The 26,212-nt window shown below is 43.0% G+C and overlaps 1 protein-coding gene across 3 annotated transcripts in view; it reads left to right on the top strand.

Annotated features, from left to right (window-relative positions):
• Positions 1-290: 290 nt before the first annotated feature.
• The window catches only part of LOC124039762 (SWI/SNF-related matrix-associated actin-dependent regulator of chromatin subfamily D member 3-like), a 48,083-nt gene continuing 22,161 nt past the window's right edge, over positions 291-26,212 (top strand). The window contains exon 1 of one of the 3 annotated variants that reach the window (XM_046356100.1): positions 291-623. In XM_046356100.1, coding sequence (XP_046212056.1) covers positions 612-623 — 12 coding nt within the window. In that variant the 5' untranslated portion in view covers positions 291-611. Of the gene's footprint in view, positions 624-18,547; positions 18,883-26,212 lie in introns of those variants that run through there. The other 2 variants (XM_046356099.1, XM_046356101.1) reach the window with 2 other exon arrangements.

Raw genomic sequence — 26,212 nt, 5'->3', positions numbered from 1 at the left:
AGTTAACAGGTAGTAAATAGTTGGAAAGTTGCTGAAATGCTAAAGTTGTCTATGATGAGATTTGAGCTCGCAACCTTTAGGTTGGTAGACGTTCGCGTTAGCAATCATCTACCCCGACCAACCACCCTACTTTAGTTTTTGCTTAAGTAAGCATCTGTCTTATGTAACATATACTAAATGGAGTCTTTCAGCAATACGTACAAAATAATATGAAACTGTATGAGACCAGGTTGCAACCCAACCATGGACCGTATAGAATACTATTCCCTAACGGTTTTACATCCCTTGTGAAATATTGGTGGGCAGACATTGTATTTCAACGGTAGAATTGGTAATTTGATGACACTCCCCTGCTAGTCCAATTTTTTATTGTATCCCGTCTCCAGCAGAGCCCGCGCCTGCGCTTCTTGAACCGAACTAAGAATCACCAGACCCGGCTCCATCCCCGAGACTGCGTCCCCTGTGTCTACAGTCGCCGATGTACCAGTCTACCTAATGAGAGAGTGATCGAGAGTCGCTACTGGAAGCCGTGAGCAAGTTCACGAGTGAACATCGGACAGATCTTTAGAAACATTACAGTTTGCATTGAGTGCTCGGACTGGATCTGAGAAATGGAGAGAAAGGTAAGAGTTGTGCCCGCAGCACACGGTTTTATATTGTCTTGACATTCGTTTTCTTTTATAGTATGTGCTCAGTGCTTCACCCCTGCATAGTGAGAGAAAAATGTTTTCCACCATTATAGAGCTCCATTCTGCGCTCCCCAGCCCACGGAATCAGAAGGCGCATTGCCAGCCGGATTAGTGCGCACGGGAGTTTCTCGACTGGGTCTAGTTTGTGTATCTGAAAATCTTTTGAGGAATTGTTGAAGCTACCCTTTGATTTCTTTGTTTATTCCTTGAAAATTGCGATCTATGTATTTTTATTTAAACGTGAAGATTGACAATCCTACCGCATGTAAACTGTTTGCATCAGTGCATCCCATACTTAATTATACAAGGCTATACAATAGTTGTAGCCTGCACCTCACCTCACCCCTCCCCTGAACCTACACCCCGCCCCGTTTTCAGCCGTTGCAGACACGGCTGGCTTGTTAACCTTGACTGGTCTAAGAAATAGACACTTAAAGCAGCAATACGAGAGATGCACACTGAATCGGACCAGAGAGTAGACCGACAGACAGCACTCACTCCCCTTCTCTGTTTGCCGCATGTAGAACAACAAAAGTGTGAAATGACTCTCACTCCACTGCTCTCTTCTACCTATGCCCTATGGCTACAAAATAGGTTAGACGAAATTGACATGGCCTTTATTTGTTGTGTTGTATGAATACAATTCCCACGTTACATCCAGTGTCCTAAAACCTATTTACATTGTAGCTACATAAATGGTACATTATAATTACAGTGTAAAAACCAAGGTTGTAGGCTACTTACTGCCATGTTCGTAGGTTGTGTAATTATACAATACACAACTATTACACTTTAATATTCATTTGATTTGTAAACAAACAAAAATGAGTTGTGTTTTCACATCCCCTCACTATGTAGTTAGTGTTTTATATTAGAATATTTAGTTATCTCCATTTACAAATGCTTGGGATTATGTATACCACAAACATATGACAGTTCTAAGTAAGACGTACTGTGTAACAATTGTTATTTCATTGTACCTAAACTGCCTGTGGTTTTGGGGAACTTAATATAAAGTGGGGACCACTATGGGTCAGTAAGTAATTGAACCCACTGCTCTGGGAATTATCTCAAGTTTATGATCCAGTTCTTTATGGTTGGTGGTATACAGTATTTCTCAGCTGTAGTGGTAGGCCAACAAAAAAACACTTTATATTTTTGAAACAACATAAGCCAATATACTAGAACACGATACTACAACATGTATACAACCTATATTTTATATTTGCAGGTTGGCCTCTTAATCCTGTTAGGATTGTGTTGGTTTAGTGATAGTGATGTGAAGGGGTGGTAAGTTCGTTAGGCCTCTATGCAAGACTTTCCCTTGCCTGTGGCTCAGTGGTGTTTGCAGAGACAGTGACGTGAGGAATGCACTATAGCATTCTGGCTTCAGAAGCCTTCTGCATGGATGCAGTGAGTCTTATGAAAAGGTTTGGAACAGAGACTCAAACTCCTCTCTATTATTATGATTTATTATAGATCTGGGGTCCAGCAAAATTAAGGCGGTTTATACAATTTAAAAAACATAAAAATGTATTCATAGATTTCACAACACACTGTGTTCCCTCAGGCCCCTACTCCACCACTGCCACATATCTACAGTACAAAATCTATTTTGTACGTGTGTGTATAGTGCTTATGTTATTGTGTGTGTATGCATGTGTCTGTGCCTATGTTTGTGTTGCTCCATAGTCCCCGCTGTTCCATAAGGCATATTTTTATCTCTTTTTTTTAGGTCTAATTTTACTGCTTGCAACAGTTACCTGATGTGGAGTAGAGTTCCATGTAGTCATGGCTCTATGTAGTACCATAGTCTTCTGGACTTGGGGACTGTGAAGAGACCTCTGGTGGCATATCTTGTGGGGTATGCCTGGTTGTCCGAGCTGTGCGCCAGTAGTTCAAAAAGACAGCTCGGTGAATTCAACATGTCAATACTTCTCAAATAAAAGTAGTGATGAAGTCAATCACTCTTCCTATTTGAGCCAGGAGAGATTGACTTGAACATTATTAATATTAGCTCACTATGTACATCCCAGGGTCAGCCGTGCTGCCCTGTTCTGAGCCAATTGCAATTTTCCTAAGTCCCTTTTTGTGGCACCTGACCACACGACTGAACAGTAGTCCAGGTGCGACAAAACTAGAGCCTGGAGGACATGCTTTGTTAATAGTGCTTTTAAGAAAGTAGAGCAGCACTCTATTATGGACAGACTTCTCCCTGTCAATATGTTTTGACAATGACAGTTTACAATCCAGGGTTACGCCAAGCAGTTTAATCACCTCAACATGCTCAATTTCCGTATTATTTCATACAAGATTTAGTTGAGGTTGAGTGAATGATTTGTCCCAAATACAATGCTTTTAGTTTTAGAAATATTTAGGACTAACTTATTCCTAGCCACCCACTCTGAAACTAATTCAGTCGCTGTAGTAGCTGACATGTATAGTGTTGAGTCATCCTGCATACATAGACACAATTGCTTTACTCAAAGCCAGTGGCATGTCATTAGTAAAGATTGAAAAAAGTAATGGGCCTAGACAGCTGCCCTGGGGATTTCCTGATTCTTCCTGGATTATGTTGGAGAGGCTTCCATTAAAAAACACCCTCTGTATTCTGTTAGACTGGTAACTCTTTATCCACAATATAGCAGGGGGTGTAAAGCCATAACACATGTTTTTTCAGCAGCAGACTATGATCGATAATGTCAAAAGCCGCACTGAAGTCTTACAAAACAGTCCACAGAATCTTTTTATCATCAATTTCTCTCAGCCAACCATCAGTCATTTGTGTAAGTGATGTGCTTGTTGAACGTTCTTCCCTATAAGCATGCTGAACGTTTGATGTCAATGTGTTTACTGTAAAATACCATTGTATATGGTCAAACAATTTTTTGCTCCAAAAGTTTAGTTAGGGTTGGTAACAGGCTGATTGGCAGGCTATTTGAGCCAGTAAAGGGAGATTTACTATTCTTAGGAATCGGAACGACATTTGCTTCTCTCCAAGCCTGAGGACGAAACACTTTCTAGTAGGCTTAAATTGAAAATATGGCAAATAGGGGTGGCAATATCGTCCACTATTATCCTCAGCAATTGTCCATCCAAGTTGTCACTTTATGGAATTCAAAATTACAATGCTTGTCTTCCATAATTTGGTCAGACATACAGTGGCCCCCTTGGCATTTTTCCTTTTTTTTGCCTTACAATCTGGAATTAAAATAGATCTTTGGGGGGTTTGTATCATTTGATTTACACAACATGCCTACCACTTTGAAGATGCAAAATATGTTTTATAGCGAAATAAAACAAAAAAAGAACTTGAGCATACATAACTATTCCCCCCCCCTCATTATTTTGTAGGGTCACCTTTTGCAGCAATTACAGCTGCAAGTCTGTTGGGGCATGTCTCTATAAGCTTGGCACATCTAGCCACTGGAAGTTTTGACATTCTTCAAGGCAAAACTGCTCCAGCTCCAAAAAAGTTGGATGGGTTCCGCTGGTGTACAGCCATCTTTAAGTGTATTCCACAGATTCTCAATTAGATTGAGGTTTGGGCTTTGACTAGGCCATTCCAAGACATTTAGATGTTTGCCCTTAAACCACTCGAGTGTTACTTTAGCAGTATGCTTAGGGTCATTGTCCTGCTGGAAGGTGAACCTCCGTCCCAGTCTCAAATCTCTGGAAGACTGAAACAGGTTTCCCCTCAAGAATTTCCCTGTATTTAGCTCCATCCATCATTCCTTCAATTTTGATCAGTTTCCCAGTCCCTGCCGAATGAAAACATCCCCAGAGCATGATGTTGTCACCACCATGCTTCACTGTTCTCGGGGTGATGAGAGGTGTTTGGTTTACGCCAGACATAGCCTTTTCCCTGATGGTCAAAAAGCTACATTTTAGTCTCATCTGACCAGAGTACCTTCTTCCATATGTTTGGGAAGTCTCCCACATGTCTTTTGGCGAACACCAAATGTGTTTGCTTATTTTTTCTTTAAGCAATGGCTTTTTTTCTGGCCACTCTTCCGTAAAGCCCAGCTCTGTGGCGTGTATGGCTTAAAGTGGTCCTATGGACAGATACTCCAATCTCCGCTGTGGAGCTTTGCAGCTCCTTCAGGGTTATCCTTGGTCTCTGTTGCCTCTCTGATTAATGCCCTCCTTGCCTGGTCTGTGAGTTTTGGTGGGCAGCCCTCTCTTAGCAGGTTTGTTATGGTGCCAAATTCTTTCCATTTATTTAATAATGTATTTAATGGTGCTCCGTAGGATGTTCAAAGTTTCTGATTTTTTTTATAACCCATCCCTGATCTGTACTTCTCCACAACTTTGTCCCTAACCTGTTTGCGGAGCTCCTTGGTCTTCATGGCGCCCCTTGCTTAGTGGTGTTGCAGACTCTGGGGCCTTCCAGAAAAGGTGTACTGAGATCATGTGACACTCAGATTACACACAGCTGGACTTAATCTATCTAATTATGTGACTTCTGAAGGTAATTGGTTGCACCAGATCTTATTTAGGGGCTTCATAGCAAAGGGGGTGAATACATATGCACGCACCACTTTTCCGTTTTTTATTTTTTTGAATTTGTTGAAACAAGTAATTTTTTTCACTTCACTTCACCAATTTGGACTATTTTCTGTATGTCCGTTACATGAAATCCAAATAAAAATCAATTTCAATTACAGGTTGTAATGCAACAAAATAGGAAAAATACCAAAGGGATGAATACTTTTGCAAGGCATTGTACTTGAATGTGTAGTGTCAGCGTTTGTTGCTGGCATGTCATGCTTAAGTTTACCTATCTTGCCAATTACAAAATAATTAAAGTAGTTGGCAATATCAGTTGGATTTGTGATGAATGAGCCATCTGATTCAATGAATGATGGAGCTGAGTTTGCCTTTTTCCCCAAAATGTCATTTAAGCTGCTCCAAAGCTTTTTACTATTATTCTTTATGTAATTTATCTTTGTTTCATAGTGTAGGTTCTTATTCTTTTTATTAAATTTAGTCACATGATTTCTCAATTTGCAACACGTTTGCTAATCGTTTGTGCAGCCAGACTTATTTGCCATTCATTTTGCTTCATCCCTCTCAACCATACAATTTTCCAATTCTTTATCAATCCACAGGGATTTAACAGTTTTTACAGTCATTTTCTTATTAGGTGCATGCTTATTAGTAACTGGAATAAACAATTTCACAAATTTGTCAAGTGCAATGTCTGTTTGCTCCTCATTACACACCACGGACCAACAAATATTCTTTACATCAACAATATAGGAATCACTACAACACGTATTGTACAACCTCCTTATACACTATATTAGGCCCAGCTTTTGGAACTTTGGTTTTCCTAGATATGGCTACTATATTGTGATCACTACATCTGATGGATCTGGATACTGATTTCAAGCTTATTTCTGCTGCATTAGTAAAGATGTGATCAATATATGTTGATGATTTAATTCCTGTGCTGTTTGTAACTACCCTGGTTAATTGACTGATAACCTGAACCAGGTTGCAGGCACTGGTTACAGTTTGAAGCTTTTTCTTGAGTGGGCAGCTTGATGACAGCCAGTCAATATTTAAATCACCCAGAAAATATACCTCTCTGTTGATATCACATACATTATCAAGCAATCCAGATGTTAGCACTAGGTGATCTATAGCAGCTTCCCACCAGAATGGACTTTAGGTGAGGCAAATGAACCTGTAGCCATATTACTTTCACAGTATTTAGCATGAGATCCTCTCTAATATTTACAGGAATGTGGTTCTGAATATAATTATCAACACTTCCACATTTGGCATTTCTTTATTTTCTGTAAATGTTATAACCGTGTATTGCTATCACTGTATCTTCAAATGTATAATCTGAGTGTTTCCGAGATAATCAGAATATGAATGTCATCTGTTACTAGCAAATTATTCATTTCATGAACCACGTTTCTTAAGCTACATATGTTTACATGGGCTATTTTGAGCACTTTTCTTTTGGGATGCTTACTTGATTTTATTGCTTTACTGGGAAGCTTAGCAGAAGTAGATATGCTCATGTTATTTATGTTTAGTGCAGGGTGAGCTGCACACAGTGGACTTCCTCCTAGAGCACACCGGCTCAGTCCTGACAGTATAAATCTTCATAGGCACATGATTACTGCATACAATAGCTGTAGGATCATGAGAGGCATTCAGGGCAGTTAGAGGGACATAAATCAACTTACTTGCATTGTGTCTACCAACACCCCTGGTGTACTGTACATTTGCTGAAACATTATGACAACTCTGTGTCACAATGGTGTGTGTATATATATATATATATATATATCTACAGTATGTAGGGGTATTTGATTATCTGTGCAATGTGTTGGGATTATTTTAAAACTCAAACACTAATGCCTCTATACTAATCAAGTAATGGTGGTACTCATTGTGAGGATAGTGCTAGAAGTAGCTACAGGTAACTGCCCAAATAATGGAAACACTTCACTAAATGAGGGATACAAAGTATATTGAAAGCAGGTGCTTCCACACATTTGTGGTTCCTGAGTTAATTCAGGAATTAACATCCCATCATGCCATTATTTTTGCCCATTATTTTGGCTACCATGGCTATGCCCTCATAAGATTACAATGCCCCCCCGTAGTCACTGAATGGTTTCATGAGCATGAAAATGATGTAAACCATATGCCATGGTCGTGTCAGTCACCAAATCTTAACCCAATAGAACATTTATGGGAGACTGGAGCGGCATCTGAGGAACCTTTTTCCACCACCATCAACAAAACACCAAATGATGGAATTTCTTGTGGAAGAATAGTGTCGCATCCCTCCAATAGAGTTCCAGACACTTGTAGAATCTATGCCAAGCTGCATTAAAGCTGTATTGAAGCTGTTCTGGCTCGTGGTGGCCCAACACCCTATTAAGACGTTTTATGTTGATGTTTCCTTTATTTTGGCGGTTACCTGTATGTGTGAGATATAAGGCACTTTCACTTGGTCTTCCAGCAAAACACTGTGGACTAGATTTGTTGTGTGAATGTAGGCTAGTGGTGGCATTTGTCTTGACCATCATTTGTCCTCTTTTGCTACAAATCAAGTCAGTTAGAGAGTGATTCAGTTTACAGCTTTATAATTCAATATCCAAACTCGTGCATTATTACAAGCAACGGCTGTGGTTGTACTGATGTTTTCCATCCAATACATTTTGGTAATATACGGTACCATAAAAAGTTTGGACACACCTACTCATTCAAGGGTTATTCTTTATTTTTGCTATTTTCTACATTGTAGAATAATGAAATAACACATGGAATCATGTAGGGACTAAAAAAGTGTTAAACAAATCAAAATATATTTTATATTTGAGATTCTTCAAAGTAGCCACCCTTTGCCTTGGTGACATCTTTGCACACTCTTGGCATTCTCTCAACCAGCTTCATGAGGTAGTCATCCGGAATGCATTTCAATGAACAGGTGTGCCTTGTTAAAAGTTAATTTGTGGAATTTATTTCCCTCTTTAATGTGTTTGAGCCAAATCAGTTGTGTTGTGACAATGTAGGGTTGGTATACAGAAGATAGCTGAACAATTAATCCACCCGGACTATTTACATTGACTCCCCTTGTTTTTACACTGCTGCTACTCGCTGTTTATCTACGCATAGTCACTTTACAAATGACTTTGACTAACCTGTACCCCCGCACATTGACTCAGTACAGGTATCGCCTGTATATAGCCTCCTATTGTTATGTACATTTATTGTGTTACTTTTTGATTTTTTTTTTTACCTTAGTTTATTTAGTAAATATTTTATTAACTCCATTTCTTGAATTGCATTGTTGGTTAAGGGCTTGTAAGTAAGCATTTCACGGTAAGGTCTACTACACCTGTTGTATTCGGCCCATGTGACAAATAAAATGTGATTTGATTTGATAGCCCTATTTGGTAAAAGACTAAGTCCTTATTATGGCAAGAACAGCTCAAATAAGCAAAGAGAAACGACAGTCCATCATTACTTTAAGACATGAAGGTCAGTCAATGTGGAACATTTCAAGAACCTTAGGTTTCTTCAGGTGCAGTTAGAAAAACCATCAAGCGATATAATGAAACTGGCTCTTATGAGGACCGCCACAGGAATGGAAAACCCAGAGTTACCTCTGCTACAGAGGATAAGTTCATTAGAGTTACCAGCCTCAGAAATTGCAGCCAAAATAAATGCTTCACAGATTTCATGTAACAGACACATCTCAACATCAACTGCTCAGAGGAGACTGTGTGAATCAGGCCTTCATGGTCGAATTTCAGCAAATAAACCACTACTAAAGGACACCAATAAGAAGAAGAGACTTGCTTGGGCCAAGAAACACGAGCAATAGACATTAGATTGGTGGAAATCTGTCCTTTGGTCTGATTTGAGATTTTTGGTTTCGACCGCCTTGTCTTTGGGAGACGCAGAGTAGATGAACGGATGATCTCTGCATGTGTGGTCCCACCGGGAAGCATGGAGGAGGAGGTGTGATGGTGCCGGATGCTTTGCTGGTGACACTGTCTGTGATTTATTTCGAATTCAAGGCACACTTAACCAACGTGACTACCACAGGATTCTGTAGCGATAAGCCATCCTGTCTGGTTTGCGCTGGGTGGGACTATAATTTGTTTTTCAACAGGACAATGACCCAACCCACCTCCAGGCTGTGTAAGGGCTATTTGACCAAGAAGGAGAGTGATGGAGTGCTGCATCAGATGACCTGTCCTCCACAATCACCCGACCTCAACCCAATTGAGATGAGTTGGACTGCAGAAAAGAAGGGAAAGCAGCCAACAAGTGCTCAGCATATGTGGGAACTCCTTTAAGATTGTTGGAAAAGCATTCCAGGTGAAGCTGGTTGAGAGAATGTCAAAAGGTTGCAAAGCTGTCAAGGCAAAGGGTGGCTACTTTGAAGTATCTCAAATATAAAATATATTTTGATTTGTTTAAAACTTTTTTGCTTACGACGTGATTCCATATGTGTTATTTCATAGTTTTGATGTCTTCACTATTATTCTACAATGAAGAAAATAGTACAAATATAGTAATACCCTTAAATTAATAGGTGTTTCCAAACTTTTGACTGGTACTGTATATGCACGGCATTTCATTCTCCCTTGTGCTTAGATTCCATCCAGACAAAGAAAAACAATGGATTTCCATGCTATAACCCTGTTGGAATGTGTGGCTTCTGCACTGTCCCACGTGCAGTGTTAGCATTTCACCTTGCAATGTGGGGCGTTACTGTGGCTCTGCCGAAACATTTTCATTGGAAAACGGGTTGCAACTGCTTATGTAGCTTACAAGTGTTAGGGAGAAAACCTTACCTCAAGACAAAGCACTAACTTCGTAAAGATGGCGTCAGCTTGGTTTCAGTGTTGTTGTCTATGTACATAAGAGGTGTGGCACATCATTTTAGAGAGGTGAGGAGGCATGACCCTTAGCCCTGAAGGTCACATCTACCGAGTGGTTAAGGTCAGGGTTGTGAGTAAGGTAAACTGGTCCTAGATCTGTAGTTAGGGTCAGCCTCTACCTCAAGCCCTGAGAGGGAGTCAGATGGTCTACCCTGATGCATTCAAGTCTGCAGGGAAAGAAAACATACCATTTTAAAATATCTGCCCTTTTTTCACAAGGGACACTTAAAGGATGGCTGAACAGTAATTAGAACCCCTCTACATCTACCCCTCTCCTTTCTTCCCCACCACCCTCCTTTCTTCCCTTTCTCTCCATCCCTCTTTGTTCTCTTGAATCTAGCATACCAGTAGATAGATGACCCATCACCCCAACAAGGGAGAGATGTAGGATGAACGTTTTGTTCGAGGGCCCATAGTTTTCTTTTTGCTCATGAGGCTTCACAGCAGAACTTCTTGAAAGCGTGACTTATACTGTACCTGAATATAAGCACAGTATTGGTCATATCATGACCCACTTTCTGTCGTTGTGTTCAAGACATTTCAAATTCTGCAATGTCTTTGAAACTATGCCCTCAGTTAAAACTTTGACAAATGTGTACTGCTCTTCCCAAATATTAGTTAACCCTATTGAATGGTCCTTGGCTTTTGTGTTTAGGATTACTTGCAGGGAGATCTGGACAATGAGTACTTCCTTATTTGGCTGGCAAGGAATGCCCTGGCCGAATGAAAGAAGGGCCAAGATTTTGTTACCCAGGAAATGAACTACAGTATTGGCTTGGTAGACTTGGGCTCGATAGGAAGCGCTAAATATGCTGAAAGTTTGAAAGTACAGAAATGACATGCTAGCATAGTTGCGTGTACAATACAGTAGGGAGACTGTAGCTTGCTCCTATGCTGTATGTGTCTTGACAACAAACAATAGAGTTGGCTACATCACTTCCAGCATGGGGACGTGGCTGAGGAGACTGTGGCTTGGAAGGCTGTGACTGTGGTACAGGACTGTGGGCAAAGAAGACAGGGTTGGACATACAGTTAAATGTATGTATTTAGTTGTAGTCTAGTTTCAGTAGACTGGCTATACACCAGCAACACCAGTCACACAAAAAAAGAGATGCAATTTGGACTTTTAGTTCAAAATTACTATGTTTATCTAACCTAATTACAGATGGCAAAGACCCAGCTTTGCCAGAATATTACATATATGTGTTCTTAATCACTACTATCCTACCATAAGTGTTTATTTGGAGATGTTCAACTGGATGTTTGAACGTACTTCTGTCTTTTAAATGCTAGCAGGCCGTGCTGTGTAGTGAAGGCACATGGAGCAGTGGTGTGACGCAGGAAAGGCTCGGGTGACTGTGTGTCTGAGACGGCCTGTCTGGGTTCACCAAGGCCGACCCATTTTAAATGCAAACACTCGATACTGCACCAGCACCATGGCCCCAAGAGCCATGCATCCATGAAGAGTGTGCACCCAGATAGCATGCAGTGCAGCCAAGTTGCAAATGAAAACCATCCAAATATGGCCAGCAGCAGCTGTATGGATCGATGTTGGCGGTAGGGGTCATTTTTGTCATTTGGTTTGGTGGGTGTCATCACTTTTCTATGGCCTACCTGCGCAGACGGAAGCAGTTTCAGTCCATTACTTTTTTTGATGCCATTTTCCATACTGTCAGACTCCGACAGTGCATGTTGAACACTAGGTTTTATACTGAACAAAGATATAAACGCAACATGCAACAATTTCAATGATTTTACTGAGTTACAGTTCATATGAGGAAATCAGTCAATTGAAATAAATGAATTAGGCCCTAATCTATGGATTTCACTTGTCTGGGCAGGGGCGCAGCCAATCAGAATGAGTTTTTCCCCACAAAAGGGCTTTATTACAGCTAGAAATACTCCTCAGTTTCATCAGCTGTCCGGGTGGCTGGTCTCAGATGACCCCACAGGGGAAGCCGGATGTGGAAGTCCTGGGCTGGCGTGGTTTACACGTGGTTTGCGGTTGTGAGGCCGGTTGGACATACTGTCAAATTCTCTCAAACGACGTTGGAGTCGAGTCGGCTTATGGTAGAGAAATGAACATTCAATTCTCTGGCAACAGCTCTGGTGGACATTCCTGCAGTCAGCATGCCAATTGCACGCTCCCTCAAAACTTGAGACATCTGTGGCAATGTGTTATCTTGGCTAAGGATAAATGTTCACTAACAGGGACTTAAACACATTTGTGCACACAGTTTGAAAGAAATAAGCTTATTGTGCCTATGGAAAAAAATCTGGGATATTTATTTCAGCTCGTGAAACATGGGACCAACACTTTGCATGTTGCATTTATTTTTTGTTCAGTATACAACATTTAATGAGCATCATTAGGTCTCAAGCGCATGCAGCATTCAATCTGGATTGGAGAACCACTGCCAGTCCTGTCTGCCCCTTTGTTTCCAGTTCACTTCACCCACTTCCCCCCCAATGTCCCAATGGCATGGGGAATTATCCCAGATACTTTCATCCTAGAATCAATCAGTTGCTTTGGTATAACTTCCACTGCTGTTGTTTCTCTTGAGACTCCCTATCTTGGACTGGGAACAGTCTGATGAAAGTCCTCCTTATGCACATGGATCTGCGTCCAAATGGCACACTATTCCCTACATAGTGCACTACGTTTGACCACACCCTATGGGGATAGGGTTCTATATGGGACACAGCCCTGGCCTCATTCTGTTTGCCCTCTCTTCCATCCTGTCTGGGCATAGTGGTGCTGAAGGATCTAGGCTAGATTAGCTGTATGCAAACTAGGTTAAAGTAGAGGGGCGGGGAGAGGCTTTCTGTACCAAAAGGAGAGGGTTGCCAGTGCATATTCTGTCCCAATGCTTTTTTTCTTAGATGAGACGCCTGGCTGGTTCATGTACATTCATGATGGCTGACTGTCTGTGATTCTGCGTTTCACTGTGGATTAGTGTAGTGTATTGGGTGTCCCAGCAGCACAGCACAGGGCGGCTCTGAGGTCCTGTAGGGGAGGGGTGGGAGGCCCGGTTACTGGATTTCTGAACTGTAGCCTTAGTAACCACAGTAGCTAGCTATGTTTCCTGCTATAGCTACTGCGTCTCTCTGCTGTGGGACTTACTGTTGACACAAAGCTTGTCAGAAAACTGCCCATTTTATTTGGCCTTAATACCCGCCAGATACCGTATGTGTTTTTCGTCAACACCCAACTCAAGTTTTGGTATGTTAAGGCTTGTACTAGTCTACATTGGCACTAAACTAGCATCTACTGTAACAGTTAAAGTAAATCGACTGCAATATTTCCACCATGTCCCAGTTTCTCATTGGCTGCAGGTTGAGTTGCTACCTGTAAAGGAAAGGCAGGACAAGTGGTTGCTATGGCGACAGCAAACAGGAAATGCCCTCGGGTAATGTCCAGAAGCCTTCCTGCAGTGTGTCGATTGTTGTCGCCCGCCTATGGCTGCAGAGTGCAGGGAAACTCCGCTCATTGTGAGGCTGTGGACGGAGTCTCCATCCACTCTCACAATGCTCCCTTTCATTGCGAGGGGAGCGGTGAGGGGCGCTTCTGCCAAGCAGCTCAACCGTAAATGCTCCCTGGATAAAGATGCTTTGTCCCAAACAACTCCTGCTGCAACCCAAGGTCTTATTCTAAACTATTCCCGAATCTGTAATGGCCCAGGTCAGGTGCTGAAACCACTCCTGGAATGATGATTAGCTGGACCTTTATACTGGTATCAATGCATGCAGTCATCCACCTGTTAAGAGTATTTGTCTTATGCTTATTCTGCATCGAATTATGCATAATCTGCATTTATGGCATCAAGTTTTTTTCCTAATGGATTTCGATAATATCTACTGTATTCTATTGCTATCCTATTGCTAACCTATGACTACTTCATGCTAATACACTGAAGAAAAATATAAACGCAACATGTGTTGGTGTCATGTTTCATGAACTGAAATACACACAAGAAATGCATTGATAAGTGTTTGTCTGTAATCAATCCCTTTAGTGGAGAAAAACAAATTCTGATTGGCTGGGCCTGGCTCCCCACATGACTGTGACCCTGCCCTGTCATGTGAAATCCATAAATTAAGGCCTAATGAATTTATTTCAATTGACTGATTTCCTTACATTAACTGTAATTTAGTAAAAATCATTGAAATTGTTGCATTTATATTTTTGTTCAATATATGTAATATCCTGTTACTATGTTTTCTGTGTCGCTTGAATTCCTGTCTCTACCAGTCTGACTATTTCAAATGTGTTCCTTAGAGAAATCTTTCCCGGAATTTTTTCCCTCCTTAATCCTGAGTCCTTAGTAAAGGTGCAGCTCCTTGTGCTTTTGTAGTCCATCCTTTGATTGTGGGGCCCAAAATCCTACAGAGAGCTGTTGTCCTGGAGCTCAGCCCCTCAACCAGCTTTAGCAGGGGTTTGTTTGCAACTCTCACACTGAAGAAAGAAAGAGAATGGGCCCGACAGGAGGGAATCCCGTCTTTATTGCATTCCCCCTCACAACCCAACTGTGACAATAACTGGATGAGTTTGTGTGTAGTGTGTACTCTAACTGTGTGTGTGTGTGTGTGTGTGTGTGTGTGTGTGTGTGTGTGTGTGTGTGTGTGTGTGTGTGTGTGTGTGTGTGTGTGTGTGTGTGTGTGTGTGTGTGTGTGTGTGTGTGTGTGTGTGTGTGTACACGCATACACACATACACACATACACACATGCATACATACATACATACATACATACATACATACATACATACATACATACATACATACATACATACATACATACATACATACATACATACATACATACATACATACATACATACATACATACATACATACATACATACATACACTCGAGGTTAATTGAAGTCAGTGGTCATCAATGACATTGTAAAAATCCCAATCTAAACAAAGAAAATATGCAACAGGCTATATTTGGTGGCTAATTTGTCTACATGTGAAGGGGGCACCATAGTGTACTGTAAAACGAAACCGCGTCAGCACTTTCTGGAATACCTATTATGCCCCCCCCCCCCCCCTCTCTGAGTCCTTTCTCTCTTTCATTCGTTCGCTCATTCTCCTTTCTCTCTCTCTTCTCATTCCTGCGTCTCTCTAATGAATACTTGGAGAATGTAGACAAAGCGGGTGTATTGAGAGACTGGCTGTGGCCAGACTGTGTGGATTCTCCCTTTTCTTTGCTAAGTCTTTTGTTACACTGCTGCACCACCACTTTTAGCGGCGATATAAAATAAAAAGTCGTTATCCAGCGATTTGTTATTGGCATCTCGGGAATCGCGTTAGTTTATGGTTACATACTGGAAGGCATGATTACTTTTGTAGTTGTGAATCGGTTATGATAGAATTAAAACAATGTCATTCTAGCCATTACAATTTTATAATTTATCCACGGTTTTATTGGATGTATTGAATTAGCCACCAAATATAGCCTGTTGCAAATGTTCTATGTTTAGATTGGGATTTTTACAATGTCATTGATGACCACTGACTTCAATTAACCTCGAGTGGAAATTTAGCAGTAGAACTAATGACGATGCTTTGATGAAACTGTACTGCAGTATGCTCAACATACACTGCTGTGTGCTCAGTGTCTCTCCCTAGTGGCCACACGAGAATAGTGTATGTCTGCCCATTCAGGCACTGTAGGAATGAATGAAGAAAGAGGCGATCTGTGATTCAATTTAAATGAATTTAAAAGTTAAAAAAATGGTATATCCCCTTTCAATGGCAAAAAGGAGAGTGTGGACATAAATGATTCATAACTGGGTGTAGTATATTTCAACATATTCCTATAGCACACTGCATGAGGGAGGGTTCCTTTTCATTCAAGCAGACTCATTATAGTCCCCTCCTAGGCAGGGGAGTCTGCCCATATAGCTGCAGTATGTGCCCCCTCTACTGGCCATTGTAGTACTACTACTGCTCCCAGCAAGCGATTACCCCCTGTTAGCCCCCTTCTCCCCTGTGCTACAGAATGGGTCATGGCCGTTTGGTGATACTGGTTGGCCTATTGGTGAGGGAGACTGCGGGGGTCCAGCAAGGGGTACTTCTGCGCACAAGCCATCCGTGCCCCTTCCTGAACGGTCGGATCCCTTTGTTATCTTTTGACGCCCACGTGCCATTTGCTGGGGAAACAAGGACAACGTTTTATCTCTGACTCTGCTTGTTTTAAGGTGATTTGTTTGGTGCTTCTTGACTGTACACCAGAGCAGATGTATGTTATATAATATAACATTTTAGATGATTTTTTAAAATGATTCTATGCATAAAAGAGATGCATAGTTTAACTATCCTAATCATTCACTGCATCTTAATACGAACCCCAAGATCTATGGGGCTTTGCAGCACAGCTACTGTAGAGCACAACGTTGGGAGGCATTTCACTCATCTCGACAGTAGGTGTCGCCACCAATAAGGGAAAGCCCAAAGGGCACAATTAAAACAGGGACGAGGAGGACAGAGCACGCTGCTCAATAGATGGATTGCAATTAGACTCAAACACCAGTCAGTCAATAACTGTGGAATGATAATTTGGCATCATTAGCTGACCTATCCTAGGATTCTGTATGTTTTTATTTGGAACATGGTTGTCTGTTGCTGACTGTTTCTGACATAATGACCATGCAGACATCTTTCTCTGTTTCCTCCTGCTAGTTAAATGATGAATGGTGCTGGGTGCCACTGCTCCCTCCAATAGGGATCAGAGGCACTCTAGGAAGGTCACGGGTTGAGACCTCTGACCTAGGTGTTTACAGGCCCACGTACCAGCTGTGGCCCTCGACTACAATAACTGAACCGCACTGCTGTCACTCGTTGAAGAATGGCTCCCTCACTTGCAAGACCGCTGAAGTCCAAGCTCCGAGTCTGGGGTGAGGTGGGACCTAGATGCCCCTTTAATACAGACAGTACTCCCCTCCCCCAGTGCTATCCCGTCCCCTCCCATCTCCCCCGCCATTTCAGTAGAAAACCCTTGCATCAAATCCATTTGGGAGGAGACTGACGACAGAGAGCATGGGGGTAAACTATTTGTCCATTTCCTTTTCCTGCTGTCAGGTTTGTGATCCGTTTTGAATCAGAGGGATGTGTTGAAACTGTTTGAGTCCTTCACTCTGGGGCATCTGGGTTTAAACCTTTTATTCATTGGAGTGGTTGATATTGTTCCCTCCTCCCATCTCTAAACCCACCACCGCCACTACCATTTCTCACCTTGGCCACAGATCACAGAGCTGCTGGTGATAATGGTAACAACTGGCATGCGTCGTAAGCCGGATGCCCTTTGATCCTGCCCCACTTCCACGCCGCTTTGTCATTCAAATCGACTCATTAATAATTCAACCCCTTGGATGGAGGGAAGGAGGGCGGAGAAAGAGGGGGGGGGGGGGGGAGAGAAGTCTGTGAGTCAGAAATATGACCTGCGGCTATGTCTGCAACCCAGACAGGGCTCTACACTTTTTAGTAACCCGACCATGAGACAGACGAACAAAGGCTCCGGGGTGAAGTTTCCTCTAGGTACAGAGCTAGGATCAGCTTCCCCTCCCCCAATCCTTACCTTAACAATTAGTGGGGAAATGCAAAAACTGACCCAGGATCACTGTCTAGGGCCCACTTCATCCTATATCTAACAAAGGGAAGAGAGGAGAGAACCCCTGGACCTTTCTGAATGCCCCTCGGACAAAGCCAGGCTAAAGCCAGATATGGGATTTGTCCCTACGTAGTCCACCACCTTTTGAGTGCACTATAGGGAATAGGGTGCCATTTTGGGACACAGACATTGAAAGACAGGAAGTGAAGGTGTTCTGAAGGAGGCCCTTTCCCATTGTGAAGTGGACTTTGGAGGCAGAACGGATATTAGCAGGCTCATTAGACATGGTGTTGCACACAGCTGTGCCCAACCAGGAACTGTTCTTTGTTTTTGGATACAGAGTCTGAATCTTTTCCTCGCTGACCAATGATCGTGCTTTAGGCCGCGTTACCATGATAGTTATGTATATCACGGTATTGTGTATAGATGACAGATAGCTTTTCCGATACATTTGTGATCCTGTTACTTGAGAGGCAACAGTCGGACACATAGGTTGTAGTGATTTAGGTTTGACACTGTGTGCCCTAGGTTTGTAATATACAGTGTGTCCCATTTAAGAGCCACTTGTCCTTTTTTGAGAATCAATCGTGCTGAGGGGTTGACCATGGCCTCTGGGCTCGTTGCTAGGGGGTGGGAATGGCTAACTGAAGATAACCTCCCCAGTCCCTGTTCTCAAACAGCCAGGCACACAGCATGCCCTTATCTACCAATGGAATGCAACAGCTGTGGTGGGGGGGCCGGCGGGGTGGGCCGGCTCAAACCCCCCTGCCGGGGCCCCCACTCCCCCTCTTCGCCGGGCTCCTGCTCCTGAAAGGCAGCTCAACTAAAAAGTGTGCTAAGAGACAGTGAGAGCCTCGGCAAGGCTGCACTGCAAAAACACAGAGGTTGAGAGGGTTAAGAGAGAACGAAGGCGAGGGAGAGAGCTGGAAAAGAGCACAAAGAGGAGGAAAGTGGAGCAAGGGAGGGGATTTGAACGCCCGGGTGAGGGGGAAGAGAGGCAGAGGGAGAGGGAAAGACAAAAGAAAGAGAGGGAGACGTAGTAGGAGCAGGGGGAAGCGAGGGGACGGAGCAAATGGCTACGGAGGAGACGGCAGGGGGAGCGCGCAAAGCCACCAAGAGCAAACTGTTTGAGTTCCTGGTCCATGGAGTGGTGAGTAGCCTAGTAGCGCTGTCTCTCATTGAAAGCGAGAGAACCAGACCCCGGCGTGTTATGTGTGACTACCCAAGCATGTTTGTGTGTATGAGGGGGAGAGCGAGAGCGTCGGCACAGCGCAGATGCGGTCTGTGTGTGAGAACGAGATAGCTGGGAAAGCCGTCCAATGTGAAGGTTATTTCCAGTCCCCCTGAATCCCACACTCGTTTCCTTTTGAAGACTGGAGGGAAGGAGAGAGAGGGAGCAGAGTGTCACAGCAATTTGTAATACAAAAAGAGGGAGAAGGAAAGAAGAGAGCGTGGGGCTAGTAGCAGCCCCCCTGACTACCAGAGCACACTGAGCATGCTTGGAGTCAAAGGCAACCAGTGAGTGGGGGAAGCGACCAGCTCATTCAAAACAGTCTCAGAGCAGTCGTAAGATGAGCACGCTGCTATGATCATTTGAACATATATGGTCATGTGGCTTCGGTTTGAATGAATGTTTTTGGAGCTTGCTTCAGTGGGGATAACAAATGCTTGAAATGCAGGAAGTTGAGCTTTTTAATCTTACTTAAAATAAATCATTAGTGAGCGAATTTCACATGGTTGGGGGAAAGGCATAAGGTTAGTCACTGCTGTCATAACATATGGAGTATTAACTGACCTGGGAATACCACTGTGGCTTGTTTTTGGTAGCAAAATGATGATAAGCAGAATGCTGCGATTGTGGAGTTGTTATGAATGTGTGTGTGTGTGTGTGTGTGTGTGTGTGTGTGTGTGTGTGTGTGTGTGTGTGTGTGTGTGTGTGTGTGTGTGTGTGTGTGTGTGTGTGTGTGTGTGTGTGTGTGTGTGTGTGTGTGTGTGTGTGTTTTGTTTAGACTGACATAGTTAAAACCCAAAGACATCAGGCTGTCATAGAGATTGTTCCTTATCGAGTCCCAGAAGTGGGCATCTATGTCTTCGCAAATCCATCTATTACAAGTTATAAGGCCTATGACTAATTCGAAATTATATCAATTGTATTGGACATTTTAAAGGCATGCTCTGGTACTAAGAAAGTCTTTTTTTAAACCTCCCGCTTTGGGTTGGATGTGTCAATGTGTAGTTCATACACGTATAATCGATGAGCGGAATTACTGTTTTACCTCAATTATCCACAAAATCCCTCATTTGAAATGGCGTGGCACGGGTTCAAGAAAACAGTCGCTTTCAAACTAGGGATTTCGTGGCCAATTACTGCCTTACCTCAATTGGCCACGAAATCCCTAGTTTGAAAGCGCCGGTTTTCTTGAACCCGTGCCACGCCATTTCAAATGAGGGATTTTGTGGATAATTGAGGTAAAACAGTAATTCCGCTCATCGATTATACGTGTATGAACTACACATGGACACATCCAGCCCAAAGCGGGAGGTTTAAAAAAAGACCTAAGGTTATCCAATAGGTTTCCTGGGCCCCAGAGTTTTTCCTGATCTGGTAATAGGCTAATCTAATAGGCTAATCTAATCTAACTCCGGACCCTAATTGTAGCGTATGACATAGTAATAAGGTAGCTGTATAAGGGCTATGATGGCACCAGGTACTTTTTGTAATCAGGTCGTATGTTTTTTTTTTAAACTCCTGGAAAAACTCCTGGCCCTATGGAGGATGAAAACATTAAAACCCTTTACACGACAAAGAGACAACACCTGCGATTGAACAAAAACTAACAGGGCTGAGCTCGCTGTATGCAGGGTTTCATCATGTAGGCCTTGGTATCTGTAATTAAACAGATACTCATCCAGTCAGTCATTTTGGATTAAAAAGGCCTAGGTAGCCTAGCCACCCGAAGTGTGAATATCAACCAAATTTGATCGCATTTTCTCAGAACACAAGTAAATAGGGCTATTTTAGGCTATAAATACATACCTTAGGCTACAAAAAACATGACGTTACTTTTCCCCTGGCCCAGATGGGATCAGAACGCGTAGGCTTCTCTAGGCTACCTGCAGCTGTGGTTGTTATCAGTAGGCTACAGTTGATCAGACTAATTGTACGTTGACATATCATGAGACAATTTCTTTTTTTGTTGTTGGTGGTGGCGGGTATGAGCTTCCATATAAAACAGCTTGTCATGGTAAATTCACTTATACCCACATGTTCAGTCACAATTTGCATGATATTGAAGCCTAAAATGCTAAAAGTGAAGCCTGGTTTGTTGTAATGTTGTGAGGTAGGCCCACTGTACTTTTTTTATTTGTATGAGAGGGTTAATCGTTAATTTTTGATTGTCTAACATCACTTGATGAAGACATGGCTCTTATAGCAACTCTGTGCTTTTGTCTTGAAGCTAAAATAAAAAAAAGTGTAGCCTACAGACCAGAAAATAAACCCTTTAATTGTCTGGGCCACAGGAGGCTGCTGATGGGAGAACGGCACATAACAATGTCTGGAACCAAGCGAATGGAATGGTATCAAACACATGTGTTGGATGCCGTTCCATTAAATCCGTTCCAGTCCTTACTATGAGGCCGTCCTCCCCAATTAAGGTGCCACCAAGCCGCCTGTGGTCCGCACATAAAATCAGCAAAAAAAGAAACGTCCTCTCACAAATATTTGTATGAACATAACAAGATTCAACAACTGAGACATAAACTGAACAAGTTCCACAGACAAATGACTTAAATGTAAATGTAAATGTGACTAACAGAAATGGAATAATGTGAATAAAGGGGGGGGTCAAAATCAAAAGTATCAGTCAGTATCTGTTGTGGCCACCAGCTGCAATAAGTACTGCAGTGCATCGCCTCCTCATGGACTGCACCAGATTCGCCAGTTCTTGCTGTGAGATGTTACCCCACTCTTCCACCAAGGCACCTGCAAGTTCCCAGACATTTCTAGGGGGAATGGCCCTAGTCCTCACCCTCCGATCCAACAGGTCCCAGACGTGCTCAATGGGATTGAGATCCGTGCTCTTCACTGGCCATGGCAGAACACTGACATTCCTGTCTTGCAGGAAATCACGCACAGAACGTGCAGTATGGCTGGTGGCATTGTCATGCTGGAGGGTCATGTCAGGATGAGCCTGCAGGAAGGGTACCACATGAGGAAGGAGGATGTCTTCCCTGTAACACACAGCGTTGAGATTTCCTGCAATGACAACAAGCTCAATCCGATGATGCTGTGACACACTGCCCCAGACCATGACGGACCCTCCACCTCTAAATCGACCCCGCTCCAGAGTACAGGCCTCGGTGTAACGCTCATTACTTCGACGTTAAACGAGAATCCGACCATCACCCCTGGTGAGACAAAACCTCAACTCGTCAGTGAAGAGCACTTTTTGCCAGTCCTGTCTGATCCAGCAACAGTGGGTTTGTGCCCATAGGTGACGTTGTCTTAGGCATCTCACAGTTGGAACGTTGCAATTTATTGCCCTGGCCACATCTGCAGTCCTCATGTCTCCTTGCAGCATGCCCAAAGCATATTCATGCAGATGAGCAGGGACCCTGGGCATCTTTTTTTTGGTGTTTTTCAGAGTCAGTAGAAAGGCCTCTTTAGTGTCCTAAGTTTTCATAACTGTGACCTTAATTGCCTACCGTCCGTAAACTGTTAATGTCTTAACGACCGTTCCACAGGTGCATGTTCATTAATTGTTTATGGTGCATTGAACAAGCATGGGGAACAGTCTTTAAACCCTTTACAATGAAGATCTGTGAAGTTATTTAGATTATCTTTGAATGACAGGGTCCTGAAAAAGGTTTATTATTATTATTTTTTGCTGAGTTTACATGCTTGTGAATTGTTGCATTATTCAAGAGTGTTAGAAGGTTTTGAAGAAAAATTTCAGTCATTGTTGAATAGCTTGTGCTTACTGGCTAGTGGCTACTGTGACATTCACGGTCCATTTGAGCTGCGGACCAAGAATGTGACGTTGCCAGCCACAACGAAAGGTAAGGCAAGGATGTCATGTGAATTGAAGAGTAGAGTTCTCTTTCTCCACTCAGACTCTCCTTCATATCTTGTAGTGGGAATAGGGCAGGGGTACAGTACCTTGCCAGGGTTATGTTCAGGCCTTTTCGGGGCTGTATAAGGTTTAACCCAGCACAGACTTAGGGAAACAATGAGCAGAGGCGATGGATGAGCCAGATGACTATCCTCTCAACAGACCAGACCGATGAGTCTCCCTCTCTCTTGCACCACTCCAGGCCAGATATTTCACCTGCTTATTTTCCTTCATACCTGCCTCTTCTCTCAATAGATTTGAAGGAGAGGAATCGTCTTGATTATCATATTCACTGCAATGCCGGCGAGTTACGAGACTCCGGCTCACTGTGAAGACTGCCGAGTAGGGAAATATTTTGACCTACGGGCAGGAATCTTTCAAGTTTGTGGGGAGCAGTGACGCTTTACTTTCTGTTTCACTCCCACGATGCATCCCAAATGGCAACCGATTCCCCATAGGGTATAGTCCAATAGGGCTCTGGTCAAAAGTAGTGCACTATAAAGGGAAAAGGGTGCCGTTTGAGACTCACCCCGATGAACATTTACCACAGTTAGGTAAAGACAACACTACCCTCCCTCCAGAGATAGAACATCTGAAAGGCCAGCCACATTCCTTCAGAAACAGACACATACACTGTTGCACGGATGTGGAGCTGTGAAGGTCGTGGTGTTCCAGCCTCCGGCAGGAATGTGTACGTGTGTGTGTGTGTTTGAGTCAGTGGGGGGGAGAGGTCTCTTGGAGATGGGTTTGGAGGCCTGGTTGGTAGGCGGCCCTGAGAACTGGAGCCTCTCTCCTCCTCCTCCTGTACATGTTTAGATGTGGAGGTCACAGAGGGCCTTTGTCTGTGGGGGGGGGGGGGGGATACAGGCCCTTCAGCGCTCTGCGTGGGAGACATGGATAAGCCCAAGAGTGTGTGTATGTGTGTGTGACTGCTATCGTGAACTTTGCCCTGCCCTCTTAGAGGATTCTATTACTGAGCTTCTCCACCATTGCGGTGAGCTGTGGGTCAGATAAAATGCCTCAGTGGCTTTTCCTCACCCAGAGATTTTAGTCCTAGGAATCATCCACAGTGCAGTCCATTGAATCACATTTTTAGTTCTGTGGGGTTAACTTCACTGTGGCCTCTCCAAATCCAATCACCTCTCCTACAGAGACCATCACAGGTCTCAGATATCCATCCACATGGCAGATTAGATTGCTGCCTGGCTGGCAGAGTTGCGGTGGACTGAATTCAGTGTATCAGATATGGGGTGCTGTTGGCATGGATTTGTAGGGAATTTGGGGGGACAATACTGAAGAGGAGGACCACTCAATAGAGCACATCATATTATCCAATAGGGCACGTCCTTCTTTAGACTTCAGAGGAACCCAGTTGGTTGACCCATTTTATTCACTTGCGGTGTGTTATAGAGTCCGGATGTCATTTTTGCCCGTTTTCTACATGTACAATCGGTTTGCACTCAGTTTGCAAATTGCGTGTTCAGAGGTGCTAAGTACTCTCGGCCGGCAGCAGCTCGACAATCCTACCGGTCTGGCCATGCCTTAAGAGCTACTCTCTCTGTCTCTCTCTGCCCAGGCCTCAGAGAGACCACACATCTGCTTCTCCCTCCCCTCCTGGCTCCAGCCTCCAGGCTGCAGAGTGACAGCAGCACCTGTGTGACTGTGACTGGGAGAGGACATGGACTCCATTGCACCACAGCGTCTCTCCGCCTCACTGACTGGCTGGCCTCCATTATTTTAGTACCTATTAGGATCCCCAATTAGCGGCTACTCTTCCTGCGGTCCAAACAGGAAACAACATAACAAATAAAATACATAAATATACATACATAGCACTACATTTACATTACAAATGAGCAATTTAGCAGATGCTCCCATCCAGAGCAAACCACTGCTAGTGCATTAATCTTAAGATAGCCAGGTGAGAAAACCACATATCACAATCGTATCCCAACCACGTATCACAAACATCATACAATACCAAATGCATAACCATTTCTGTGTCTCTTCACAGTCCCCGTTTTTTACATTTTTTAAATCTGGTTTTATTGCTAGCTCGAATTACCTGGGGTGGCACAGAGTTCCATCTAGTCATGGCTCTGTTTAATACTGTTTCCCAGCCTCCGTGCTGGAATTGGGGCCTGTGAAGAGACCTCTGGTTGCATGTCTTGTGTGATGCCGATGAGTGTCCAAACAGATAGTGCGGTACCTTCAACGCCTAGTTCAAAGACCAATATTGATGCAGTCAATCTCTTCTCAACTTTGAGCCAGGAGAGATAGACATGCATGTCATTGACATTCTTCCTCTGTGTACATTTTAAAGGGCACTAGGTCATATGACATTTAAAGCCACAGTCACAGACTATGGCTGTGGCTATTGGTGTTATTTGAACACTTTGAGTGGAGAATATATACAAAACATTGTAGAGACCCAGTTTGCCCTTTGCCATTTGCTCCTCAAGTTACGCTGGTCATAAAATTGCAGTTTTTGCAACTGTTTCCCCATGTGGGCCTGCTGTTATTATGGTTGCAAATGGCACCATAAGCCCTAGTATAGTGCACTACCTTTAACCAGAGCACTATGGGCCCTGGTTAATAGTAGTGCACTATAAAGGGAATATGGTGCCATTTGGGATGCTTTCTGTTAATGTTTAAAGAGCATGTTTGGTCATCCAGTGAACTCTCTGACAGGGACATCTGCAGCCCCAGGGTGGAAATAGGGGTGACCCACTATGCAGAAACTGGTTAAATCAACATCGTTTCACCGTAATTTGTCAACGCATTGTGACGTGGAATCTACGTGGAAAATACTTTGGATTTGAAAAAGAACGTTTATATACACTATAAGAAAAAACGATGGGCTGGGCAGCACCTCCTACTGGAGAATGTATCTATCTAGAGCTACCATTTTGTCTCCTGTCCAGATTTTTAACCAAACCCTGCTTAGCTATGATATTTGTCACTGATTATTAGTGCTATTGTGAGAATGATAGTGGAGAGAACTCCACTTAAAAAACGAAATACATTCACTGTTGCTTTCCAAGTCATTCCAAAGGGTAGGTTTAACAATGCAAATGAAATGTGACCATACTCTATAAGCCATATATCATCAATGATACTATTTAGGCCTATATAGCGTTTGCAAAGTCAACAACAGTTATTGTTTCAATTCAACCCAACATTTGAACTAAAAATAGACAATACAATAGGCTTAGGGTTTCAAGCTCTGGTTGATTTAAAATGTAATGATATTTTGTGATACTGAACTCAATCAAATCAAACTTTATTTGAAGTGCATTTAAAGTTTGTTTTGATTTAGTCCTATTCTTTAACTTCAATTTTTGGTTGAGATGAAGACGTGAATCC

Source organism: Oncorhynchus gorbuscha, linkage group LG07 (assembly GCF_021184085.1).
Source record: "Oncorhynchus gorbuscha isolate QuinsamMale2020 ecotype Even-year linkage group LG07, OgorEven_v1.0, whole genome shotgun sequence".
Lineage (NCBI taxonomy): Eukaryota > Metazoa > Chordata > Actinopteri > Salmoniformes > Salmonidae > Oncorhynchus > Oncorhynchus gorbuscha.
This window is presented reverse-complemented; position numbering and strand designations above follow the sequence as displayed.